Raw genomic sequence first — 12,243 nt, forward strand, 5'->3', positions numbered from 1 at the left:
ACATTCACTCCATATGAAACATGTTAACTGCGTGCTTCAACACTGTCGCTTTTCAACAGCCAAGTGGCTTGGGTTAGGTGTTTCTGCTGCATGGAGCATTTGAGTAAGCATGTACAGCTCCAGGAATTCTGCCAAAGCAGGTTTAATACACCTACATATGCAAAAAAGCTGTGGTCTTGGAAGAAGCAGATGCTGTAGCCGAGCAGCCGTGAGAGCAGGGTTAGGCTGCACCAGGGGTTTTAGTTCCATTTCCCTAACTGCCAGTTAGAACAGATATTTGAAACATTGTGAAAAATACTGTCATGTTTGGGTTTTGTGTTTGTTGATTCTCTTTTCATCAAGCTGATGGGATCCAGACCCCGGACTTGCTGAGGGTCTCTGAGAAATGCTGCTCTCAGGTTAACTTCAGGTTTTACTGTTTACTCTTGCTACTGATCATGACTATGCCGGGAATTTGATATAACACACAGGTTTTCTTCCTGATTAATCAAAAGGATGCATCTTGCTGCAATTATCATCCTTCATTTAGCATCTTGAGGCCACTTACCCATGTCTGTAGGTCTTGGCTGTCTGAGGGCTGCGTGCAGTCACTCGACTGCCCCATCCCTCCAGGCCGTGCGAGTGACTCCAGCCTGTGCTGTCATAGCATTGATTCACCAGTTGATTCCCCACCCATCCTGTCTCATCCTTCATCCTGGACCTTCTCATGCATTCATTAGGAGAACGCCTTTGCCCAGCTCCTGTTGCCGCCCCAGCTGAGAGTGGGGTTGGTGTAACCCCCACCCCCATAGGTTTGTGCTCCGGGGCTTCAGTGATGGAGTTGGTGCAAAGCTGGAGCAGGGACCAACCCGTGCTTGAGTTCTCTGCCCGTCAGCAGGTGTTACAGTGAATAACCACCATGGGAGCATTGCCTGGGCTGAGGCAGGGTGCACAGCAAGGCGTGTGCAGGAGGGAACATATATGGGTGAGGGACTGGAAGAAAGGAGGGGAGCAGTCCCTGGTCGGACTGTGGGTTGGGTTTCTGCAGTGCTGACCTACATGTCTATGGGGAAGAGAGAACTGGGATTTCAGCTTTGTGTGGCATGTGTGCATGCTGCCTGCCCTGCTCTGAGCAGCACCGACTCTGGCAGGGTGAACGCAGATATTCTAATTGCTTAATATTTTCCACTGTTTTCTTTCCTTTTTGAAATTTGATTTCTTTCTAGGTAATTGCAAGATCAGCTATACTTCACAGGGAGGCCTGCAATGAAGGTCTTGCTGTGCATAAAGGTGTCTTTTTATTATTTTTTAAACATTGGCTTCCCAAAGTGCTCTTTCTCCCTCCCCTTCTCCCAGTATTTATAATCCGAAGAGTCATTATACTTGTTTATTACATGCTGGTTACAGTAGCTTTGAGCATGTGTGGGGGGATATGTACACCTTGTTTCTCCATCTCTCATCCCATCCTATTCTGCAATATAGAGCTGTTCTCACTCCCACCCCACAAACCCTTTGTGCCTGTTCCTGCCTCCTATTCCCTCCGTCCTGTCCCCTTTTAACCACTCATTTATAAAAAGTTTCCTGTCGTTTTCTTCTAAGCGAAGAGACCCATTGTCTGTATGAAGGTGTCCGGTGCCATCTTAGATGCCTTTCTGGAGTGGAAGGTACGGGCTAGGCTGCCCTATCCAGGCATCTTGGATGCTCAAGGTGGTATCAGGTACCCAAGCAGGCCACAGGATCTGTTCCCAGTGTATGTGGCTGCATGGAAGTGTCTACACCCGAACAGAAGTGGTTTTAAACTGAGATGGTGTCTCCCCCATAGCCTTGCTGATGGAGCATAGCTGTGTGATCCTTGTGGGATTATCCCTTCTCAAAGTGGGTAGCAGGAGCTCTGCAGCACTTCGGGGAAGTATAGAGTTGGTGACCTTTAGCACTCTGATCAGATCTCTGGGCTTCTGGTTCCCCACATGTGGAGGGGGTGACACATGGGGTAGGGCTGGATAAGAGACCCTTTCCCAGCCGAATGCGAGCTCGTATGAGTCTCAAACTGGGATGAATAATCAAACCCTTGGTTCTCATGAGGCACATGACATTGCAAGGAAATAAGAGATATCATGTGAATTTTGGAGTACTTAAGATAGTCAGTTTTCAAACAAAAAGGCTTTTTAAGAGCCAAATGACCCAGTTGAATGAGGTAAGTATATAGCCTGGAGCTCTCAAAGGGGTGGACTCTGCTCCATGCATCACATCCCTCCTGACTCTGTGGCTTGCATCAAGTTTGTCCATCCTCAGCTCTTCAGCCCAGCTTGAGCCCTCTGTAATCCTTCCTTAACCAGTGGTTGCTCTGATTGCTGTACCAGCCTCTGGAGGCCAGTTTATATAAAAGATGTGGAGCAGGGAACAGCACTGAGCCAGACCCACCAGACGTGAGCCCAGTGGACAAGCAACTGGGCTGAATCCTTCCCCAAGATCCTATCTTGTATGAGTAGGTGGTCTCCTGAAACATCTCCTCCTGGATTGATTGTGGGATAAAGGAGAATTGCAAATACTTTCTGATGCTGTATCTCAGCTCTCTTAGAGAAAGGGAGGTAAGGATTATATAGGGGAAGAAAGGGAGATCTGCATTCCCACCAGGGAACCTCTGACTTCTGGTTCTCCTGAGGTAGACAAGGAATAAAGTGCCTATATTTGCACTCAGGGGAGCAGAAAATACATCTGTGAGTGTGATTTCTGCCATCATCTGCCTCGCTGGCCAGGCTGGCTGATGCTTTCTGCCACTATGTTCCTGTGTGTCGCCCCTGCCATAACACTCCCCCTTCTTGCAGTTTCCGTTGGCCCTCAATAAGCAGCTGCATATCCTTCGGGATACTGCTTTATTTTGGGACCTACTTTAAGTGACATGTGAAACAGCTCTGAAAAGCCCTTTGATAGGAGCAGGCTGTGGTCGTGCAGCCTGAGAGGGCACAACACACCTGATCTGTGAGGAGAGGGACCTCAGCAGTCTCAGGCAGTTCCTCCCCACTCGCCACCAGTGACATTGCACCACTGCAGCAGCTCCAGGGACCTGTGGCCACCAACAACCAAGGCGAGCGTTCGCGCAGCGGCAGCATGTGAACCTGCGTGTGATGAGCAGACAGTGGCTGCTGCACTCCCTGGAGAGGCCCTGAGCCTGAGCACTGCTGTGCCAGGGAAGGGTTCTCTCTCTCTGTCCCCCTCAGGCTTGGCTGGGAATGGATCCAGCAGCGGGGCTGAGGAAGGGCTGCAGTGCTGTGCGGCTGCCAGGAAATCTGAACCCTCTGGGCAGGTCTGAAGCTCAAAGTAAGCTGATTAGGGCTGCTTGGCTCAGGGTGCTAAGGGGCTTCTCCCTGTCCCATACTCTAACACATCAGCTGCACCACCTGCACTGTGCCCCTGACTCTTTTTGCAGATATAGATACTTTATGATTGGGTAGCTCGGTACTGTGCAAGCAGAGGAGGAAGAGGCAGAAGGCCTCTTCTGCCCACAGTACCAATGCTAGTGAGAGGGTGAGAATTTTATTCCTATGTCTGTTCTTATTAATGTAATGAAGAGGGTCTTTAGAATAGGTCTTCCCACATCTCAGCTGCTATATAAAATGCCTCTGGAGCATTTCCAATTCGTTAATGATGGGGGAATGCTGCTCCCAAGAGATATTTTGCATTAAGTGAGTCTGGGAGAAGTGAGGTGGCGACAAGGATCTGGAAAGCAGAACCTACCCCCTCCCACCTGCGTGCTTCAGGAGTCATGCTCCATCTTGTGCTGCTTGTGCTGCAAGGAACGGTTGAAGCCCTGCTAAAAGCCCAGCCCAAATTCAGGAGTAGAAAGTGAACCCGCCCAGCTCCCTGTGGTTAGAACATACTCCTGTGAAGTGAGGGAGGTGGGTTCAGAACCCTGGGGCTGATAAAGGAAACTAATTCAAGCATCTCCTTTGCTGGGCAAGTTCCCTCACCACAGAGCTGGCACGCAGAAGGAGCAGGCTCTGTCCGAAGGAGGAAACATTCCTGCACCACCTCACCAAGGAACACCAACAGCTGGTTAAACACATTGGGCTTCCCTACTGGCTCCCTGCCTCATGCAGGGTGGCAGCTTCCTCATAGACTCCTGTTCTGAAACTTAATATAGAATGCTGGGGTTTGGTTCACTTTTAGGTAAAACAGTTGCCTCCTCTCCTTGTCATGGGCATCGCAGTAGCAGGGAAAAACCCCCATGCAGTACCCTGTACTGGCTCTGGAGTGCTGTCAACACCTGATGGACATCCCTCTGTCCTATGACTGGTCTTTCCATGATAGCAGTGCTGGTTTCTAACCCCTTCTGATGATGGAGAGGGGGAGGCCTGGGCTGCTCTGCCACATAGGAATGCTGACAGCCTAGGCTCATTTGGCAGCATCACTCAAACTGCAGCAGAATCTGCATTTGTGAAGTTCTCCCAAAGCTCTCTAGCCCAATTCTGCACACTAGCCCTCAAAGACCCAAGCAGAGCCCCAAGAGGGATTATTGTATCCCTGACAGGAACCAAGTTTCCTCATCCCCAAGCCAAGAGAAGCTTGAATCGGTAATCTTTGGGCACAGTGCCCGCGAGTGTTCCTGATATTTTTTACAATCACAGGAAATATTTCAGATTCAAACTATTCAAGGCAGAGTAAAGCATTGCCTGTAGCACACATTTATCAAAACATCAGTGTTGCCCATTGACTTATGAGACCTTGGGATCACTTCAAGTGCTACCAGTATCTTGGTATGACATGAACCATTGTGTTAAACTGACAGATGCTCCCACCCTGTTGTGGGCTGGGACAGCTGAGATCAGATACAGTACGTGCTGCTTCACTTTCCTTCCTTGAGCAGCAACACAGTACATCATCACTGAACAAAACTACAGAACAACCCCTTGCTGTTGGGATGCACAATGACCAGCCACCACACACTCTATAAAACTCAGCGTTGGAGCACTGTGTCTGACCCAACTGCAACCACTCAGCAGCAAGCTGCTTTTGTCAAGTCCACGTCGGGTTTTCTCCCTAGGGGCATGACTTGGATGCAATCTGCAGTTTTAATGACCAGTCACTAGATCTTAAAACACTTTTGCAATTGTTCTCTCAGCTTTATTTCCCTGAATGACACAGAGGGAGTTGTGACCTCACTCTTTACCCACTTTCCTAGTATACTGAACATCAAACATTCTCAGAGAACAAAACTCGTCAGCCCATCAACCTAATTACCACGCTACTACACGGTGCGTCAGAGCACCTCTTCAAATGCCTATTCCTTAGAGCAGAGGGAAAAAGTGTCTACACTGGTCTCAATCTTCATCAGCACCCTAAGCCACTGAGGCATTATGACCTCAGAAATCTCCATCTTCCCCATAATCTGATGAAAATGAATCAGTGGATCTAGCAGTCAGTGATGGAGGTCATAGCATTATGGTTGTCCTCTCCAGAAGGGGCCACCTGGAGATCTGAGTTACTTTAACACTAAGCAGCAGACTCACTCCCCCTGCAGTCAGACCACTTCGCTGACACCTGAAGCTAAAATCGGTCCTTAGAGCTCACACCACCTTTGCCCTCTCAAATGCTCAAGAACTCGTCCTGGATCCAGCGGTGTACAGAGAAGCTGTCATCAGGCTGGAGCCTTAACTATATACCTGTAAAGATGTTTTGTAAGACAGTGTGAGGGTTTAGGTGCTCAGAACTGACCTCTGAGAACTTAATGATATTACACAGGATTCTTCAGTAATTGACTGGTTCCCACTAGCTCACTACAAACCAGTGACTTCTCAAAGCTGAGCTCCACAGATAGCAGACGAGTTGTGCAGCAGTATAAAGAATGGCTGGTTTCCTACAGGAAAAACACAAGACCAGAGGTATTTCACACAGTGTTATTCACACATTTTCATTTTGATTTTTTACAGTATATACATGTGAACATTACATTATTCAATATGAGCCACCTGGAGTCAAACCTAATCAAACTGGTCCATAAACAATCTATATCAAAAAGCAGTACTTGAGCAAAAATTCTAGTGGTTCTACCCAAAGCCTAAAATAGTTGAAAGGAAACCCCGTGATTTTCATGTTCCTGGATAGAAGTTGTGCAAAATGATTTTAGGAGAGCATGTGGAAGATTATGTTCAAGATTTAAAGCACCAAGGGTGACAGTTACAGGACTGTTTAAATTCAACCATGGCATGAGTGCTACAGGGACAAAGTACTGGTACATTTTCAGTTTCTGCCCGGACATCCGTGAAAGCCCAACTTAAATGCTGACGGGAATGTCAGCTCTGCGGATTACAACACCCAGCGTTTGTACACAGAATAGAGGGTCACCGAGGAGAATTAACATGTCCAAGGAAGTGGCTCAAAAGTCACCCTTTGTGTGATGGAGGGAAAGCTCTGGCTCCAATGACAGAGCTTGTTCCTCTCAAGAGGAATTTTGTGAACTGCCATGCAAAATCTACTTGGCAATTCGAATTGTGCTTACTAAGAATAATTAGGCCCCTTCATATGGGCACTAAAGGACAGATTCAGAAACTGGAAGTAGGCCAGAACAAACTTTCCCATTTGCCTATTGATGAGTCAACGCTACCATTAAAAAAAAGCAGTGCCTCAGATGTATGCTTTAATACGAGTTATGTAAACCTGGTAAAAGCAGTAATACAACAGAATTCCTTATACGAGTTTATACCACTACTGTTTTCCTTCCTCGTGATCAAATCCCTACCCTAACACCCTTTTATTTGATCAATGCTCAAGACATTGCATTCAAACCTATCTTGGTTGATCAAAACTTTAGGTTAAGCCATCCAAATGAATGTTTTACACAAAATACTTACTTCAACAACATACAAAGCACTTTCTTTATCTTTCAGAAACTGAATATACAAAGTAAGCTTTTTTCCAAAATATTTCCATAGGCAAAGGATTAAAAAGGATTTTAATTATACACATATGGTCACAATTCTGCCTTAAAAAGATCATTGGGAAATGTACATAAGGCCGCTTGTAAATGTACATCATCTTTATGTTACTGTTACAATGTCATATGTCCAGAGAAAAAAAATTGACAGTATCATACATATTTGCTTTATGCTGGGAGAAGGCTATTCAAAAATACAGTACTCTTCTGTACAAAAAAATCATGCCACATTTATTAAGATGGAAGAAGCATTAGTTTCTGTGATAACCAAATATTTCAGTCCATTTCTTACTATGCTTATTATCCCGAATTAAAATTTGAACAGATTGATTTCCCGAAGTGTCCGTATTAACAGAATCAACAGCTATGTTATAAACAAAACATAATGTTCCTCACAAGAGATAAAAAGAAAGCCGGTTCATATTTCTGAAACCATATAAAGATAAAATTTTAAAAAAATCACTCTTGATTTGCTGAAATAAATTTACATTATACAACACTATATGCCAGGGGGGAGAAGAGGGAATGGGGATATGAATATACACTAAAATGCAAATTTTTGTCCCAAAAAGGGGTAAAACAAATTACATTTACAGCATGAAGGTTTACAAATGTACATCTGTACAACCAAGGTAAGCGTCACTACTAAATTAGCAAGGCTTGTAATAAACATCGAAACGAGAGATTTGTTTTCAAACTGTAAACTTACACCTATTAACTACACGTATACAATGCATATATTTATAGGAAGCAAAAAAGCTATCTGAATATTTAATCAATCATGCTTAAATGTTGAGCTATCAAGTTTACTCTTCAGTGGCCCCTTTTCTCTTCATCAATACCTATTTTGGTTTTGCATCTACGGTGAGAAAGCAAAATAAATGCTCAACACTTTCAAATCCTTACAATTAATTCTATATGCAAAATAAAAAAATACAAATCTCTACTCTTCCTGCATTGTAAAACTGACTGTAAAGTTAATACAGGCTTCACTCCTCTTCCAACAGTGTACTTTGCTGAATGGAAGTACCACCATCATTTTAATCCCTCTACCTCATACAACAATTAAATATATAAGTATATACAGCACTTTCATTTTTAATACATCGCTAGAGGAAACCTTAGGGCACCATTTAAAAAACACATATATCTATAGCAAGTGGTTAAAACTAGTCTTAAGGTTTCCACTGTTTTGTTCACCCCTATTTTAAGTTGCTGTGCCCTGTTTACTATTTGGATAGTATGTTGTGAACCACCAAAATACAACTTAACTTTTTGACATGTTAAATAATGTTTATGCAGCTGATCAGTTTTAATCTGGTATAAAAGACTTCACAGAAAAGGGAAAAAATAAGGATTAATTCTATATACAACTCTATAAACCTGTTGTGCTATGATGCTGGGTAGACCTACCAGATTGCAAGCCAGTGTATTAAAAGAATACTGTACTTTTTCCCTTTAAAAACTATTTCAGTGACTTTACAAGGTAAAAATTTACAAAATATGTGACAGCTATTTTGATACAATTACATCATATACAGGCATTCTGTGCTTTGCCAGCCATCCAATCTGATAGGTCTCCGGATCAGGGCTGGAGATATTTTTTTTCTTCTTTTTTTTTTAATAATTCACTCCCCAAAAATATACACAAGAATAAAAATTTTACAAATGGATGAACAAAGTCAATAAATAGATTTAAAAAAATCAGAACATTTATAGTTAAGTTGTATGCTTTGATCATTCACAATTCCATTTTTCTTCCATTTCTTTTTGCCTTTTACAGCATCCCATTTGGTGGTCCACCAATTGGCCCCAGATCAGCACTGTTCTTCAGGTAATACTTCTCCAGCTTGGCCAGAATGTGTTTGCCGTAGGTGTATTTACGCAGAGTTGTGATGTGGGGTCGAATCTGGAAGAAGAAACATGTTATGGCTTTTTTTTTCTTCCCCTCAAAAAGTATAAGGAGAACTTACTACACTTTAAAAATATTATGTAAAAAGCAAAAAAAGCCTGAAGCCTGTATTTCAAAATTTTGGGAGTTTCTGGAAAGATGTCTATTGGTGATTCTGACTCACTGAACAACTGATGTACCTTTCACAGGGAAAGGGATGGAGGCCTTTTGTGGGGGTGCCCTCCTGGTGACTGGGGGAAGGAGAGCTCCTGCAGGAACATACAGGCCCTGGGCTCAATTGCCTTATGGCAATTATGGCAACAGCACTTTTGTCCATGTCTGGATATTCTTAAGTAGAAAATGGGCCTGTATGTTAGGAAGGGTAGGAATATCTTTTGGGGGAACTGCAGAATTCATTTATACCAGCAACCATCAAATAAAAAGAGAAACCTGTATTTCTTCTGTTATATTAATAAAGATGACAGATACTACATTTTCATATTATTTTCACAGAAAAGCTGGTACGAAGGGAGGATATGAAATCCAACTTGTGAAACTCCTCTGTGGATTTCCATTTTTAGCTTAGTGCTCAGATACCTGAACATACTCTGCTTTATCAAGCTCCACTGAATTTAATGTTTAGACATCAAGTTCTAGATTACAGAACTCCTGAGTTTTACACCTAGAAGGAAGGGTATTCTAGCGGAAAAATTAGTACAGATAATGTTTTCTGAACCAACACAACTGCATACAAATATACCTTGTGCATTATTATCTTCCGCTGAGCAGGTTCAGCCATATCAATCATCTTCTGAACTACATAGTTGGCATACTGGTCCTTCATCATGGTGTATAAGGCACTGTGAGGACCATCATTCTGGCAACAGACCTCATCAATAAGTAAAGCTCGCTCAGCACGAGAAGCATGAGTTACACATTTTTCTACCACATTGCTGAAAAATAAGACAAATGCATTCTGTGACTTCAGATGTAACACTCTTAAGTAGCACTTTTAAATTTATCCGAACAGTTCAGGAGACTTAACACCACTAAAAAGCATGCTATAAGTGGATCAAGTCCTGATTTCCAAATCTTAGGTCTGTAATGATTAAGGAAGCTAAAGCATTATACACTCCTACTCATGTAAAAAGAAAAAAAAAAAAAGAAAATTAATTTCCTGATAGTTATTCTCTTGTGGGAGATTTTTCCACTGGACCTACAGCAGATATACTGGACCTCAGGTTGCAGATGTATTCTAGTACGTCTGTTCTGGTTGCAGGCCCTTTTAAGGCACAACAGAGAAAGCCAGATATGAGGCTTTCTGCTTTTTGAATAAAGATCAGAGGTACTGCAAATATTTCTTTTTGTAGAGAAGGTCTCTGACCTTCTAGATATTTCAAAAGCTGGAAAGGCCATCACTGCTCATGAGACACCAAAGTGATTCTGGTCCTGTGTTTATGCTTTAGAAATTATGCAAGTTCCAAGGAAAGGATTATGAACAGTTCTATTTAGGCAAAGAAAACTAAAATCCAGACAAACTCGCCAGTTTGTATACAATCGATTTTTAAAACAAACACCCCCATAATGTCACAGTGCTTTTCTACTTCATGTTATTGACAAGGTGAGTCTCACTAAATCATCTGGGATGAATTCTGAGGTGTGATTCCCTTATCAAAAGGCACATAATCTATATTTCAAAAAAAAAAAAAAAACCCAAACAGAAAAAAAAAAACCACACACAAAACCAAAACCAAACAAACAAAAAAAAGAAAAAAAAAACCACCAAAAAAACCACAAAACCCCAAAAAACCAACAAAACAAAACAAAACAAAAAACCCACCAAAACACTGAAGGATAAATTTTAGGTTCTGATTTCAGAGTAGTTCAGGACTCCTACAATAGTCTTTGAGACTTCCTAATGCATAAATCCTTGTCAGGCTGAACCACCACTTTCTAAGGTTACCTTTTTATACTTGTAAATGGCTTGGCTGGACTGGTAAGACTTTCCCAGCTTATCAAACAAGCTTATTAAGGAAGTCCCAGCATACCAAGCAAGTTCTAGGAAAGCTTTTCACCTGTCTCTAGGGATGTTCACAGCGAGACTTGGAACCCATTCCCTGAACTTGTACAAGGTGAACAAAAACCATCCCATAAATGCATGGAATTTTCTCTGTTTTGCTACAGAACAGCACTTTCCCTTCCCCAAATCTAGTATAAAAATACCACTAACATTCATCTCCATAAGAATACGAAATTTCAGGAGGGAAACTACACGTCTGAACCCCCCCCCCCCCTTTTTGTAACACTATAAATCCAACACTACAGCTTTAAAAGTCAGTGAATCTTTAACATATGAAGGCTGTGCAATACCTGGCAAATTTGTGCTGACTCAGAGCTAGAACTTTTCCTCTTATTTCTGAAACTATTTTACTCTTGTCTTCAGGACGGCCGTGCTCCAGTACATGCTGAATAACGTAATTTCCGTATTGATCCTGAAAATAAGATGACTTCAATATTCTTTTGTGTTCATAACAAGCAATCCACACATCTTTTGTGTATTTATATAAACTTTCAAATTACTATTTGCACAGATATAAGGAAAAACACAATAATGTCAACATTATAGAAACAAAGTGATGCAAGAACTATTGCATGGAGAATTACTTAAATGGACCACAAAATTTACATGCCAAATGTAAATAATCTGTAAACCCAGCATTTTGCTGGAGTACCTTTTATCTGCTTACAGAAAGAAGTTCTCAAAATTAAGATCATCATTCTTTAATAGCCATAGTATCCCCCTGAACTTTGGTTCCCCAAAATGTTTTAACTAGTCTTGTATACACAAGAAACCACTGAGAAATAAACTAGACTGAATATTTAGAAAAGGCAATCCTTCGCTTTTTTATGCGTGGAAGTTCCTACTGAACACCAAGTCCCTTCCAGTATTTTTACTTGGTTCAATATTTAAATCAAATATTTGACGAAGTATCTGATTCCATTTCAAAGCCACTTGCAGCACTCATTCTATTCATCTGAAACCAAGACAGGAAATGATGCCGTATAAAGTCTTTTGCCTTCTTTTAGAAAAGATGCCCTATTTGTGTAAGAATATGCAACATTTATATTTTTGTATTTGTGTTTAGACATTATCAGAAGTTATCTGAAGAACACGTGAGTGAATCAAGATAAACTACGAAAAGGCAATCTTTGCAATAAAAAAATATACTATCTCCATGCATTTACAATGTGTATTTGAAGCTACAGTCAAAAGTGTAAGAAAAAGGCTTTTTATATCTTCTTTGCCTCCCAACTTCCAAATTCATTTTCATTAAAACTATGGAAGGAAAGAAAAACAAAAAAATGAATGTCTACAAAACTAGAAAGAGGCAAATGCATTTAAATTATTTCTTAAACTAAGAAATAGGAAAAAATTATGACA

General features: G+C 41.8%; 1 protein-coding gene across 13 annotated transcripts in view; it reads right to left on the reverse strand.

The window, feature by feature from the left end:
- Positions 1 to 5,859: 5,859 nt before the first annotated feature.
- The window catches only part of PUM2 (pumilio RNA binding family member 2), a 73,899-nt gene continuing 67,515 nt past the window's right edge, over positions 5,860 to 12,243 (reverse strand). For 12 of the 13 annotated variants that reach the window (XM_030491113.1, XM_030491111.1, XM_030491110.1 and 9 more), the window contains 3 exons: positions 11,172 to 11,293; positions 9,562 to 9,754; positions 5,860 to 8,819 (listed from right to left, as the gene is read on the reverse strand). In XM_030491113.1, the coding sequence (XP_030346973.1) occupies positions 8,688 to 8,819; positions 9,562 to 9,754; positions 11,172 to 11,293 (447 nt within the window). In that variant the 3' untranslated portion in view covers positions 5,860 to 8,687. The remainder of the gene's footprint in view (positions 8,820 to 9,561; positions 9,755 to 11,171; positions 11,294 to 12,243) is intronic. The other variant, XM_030491119.1, reaches the window with a different exon arrangement.

This window comes from Strigops habroptila, chromosome 6 (assembly GCF_004027225.2).
Source record: "Strigops habroptila isolate Jane chromosome 6, bStrHab1.2.pri, whole genome shotgun sequence".
Lineage (NCBI taxonomy): Eukaryota > Metazoa > Chordata > Aves > Psittaciformes > Psittacidae > Strigops > Strigops habroptila.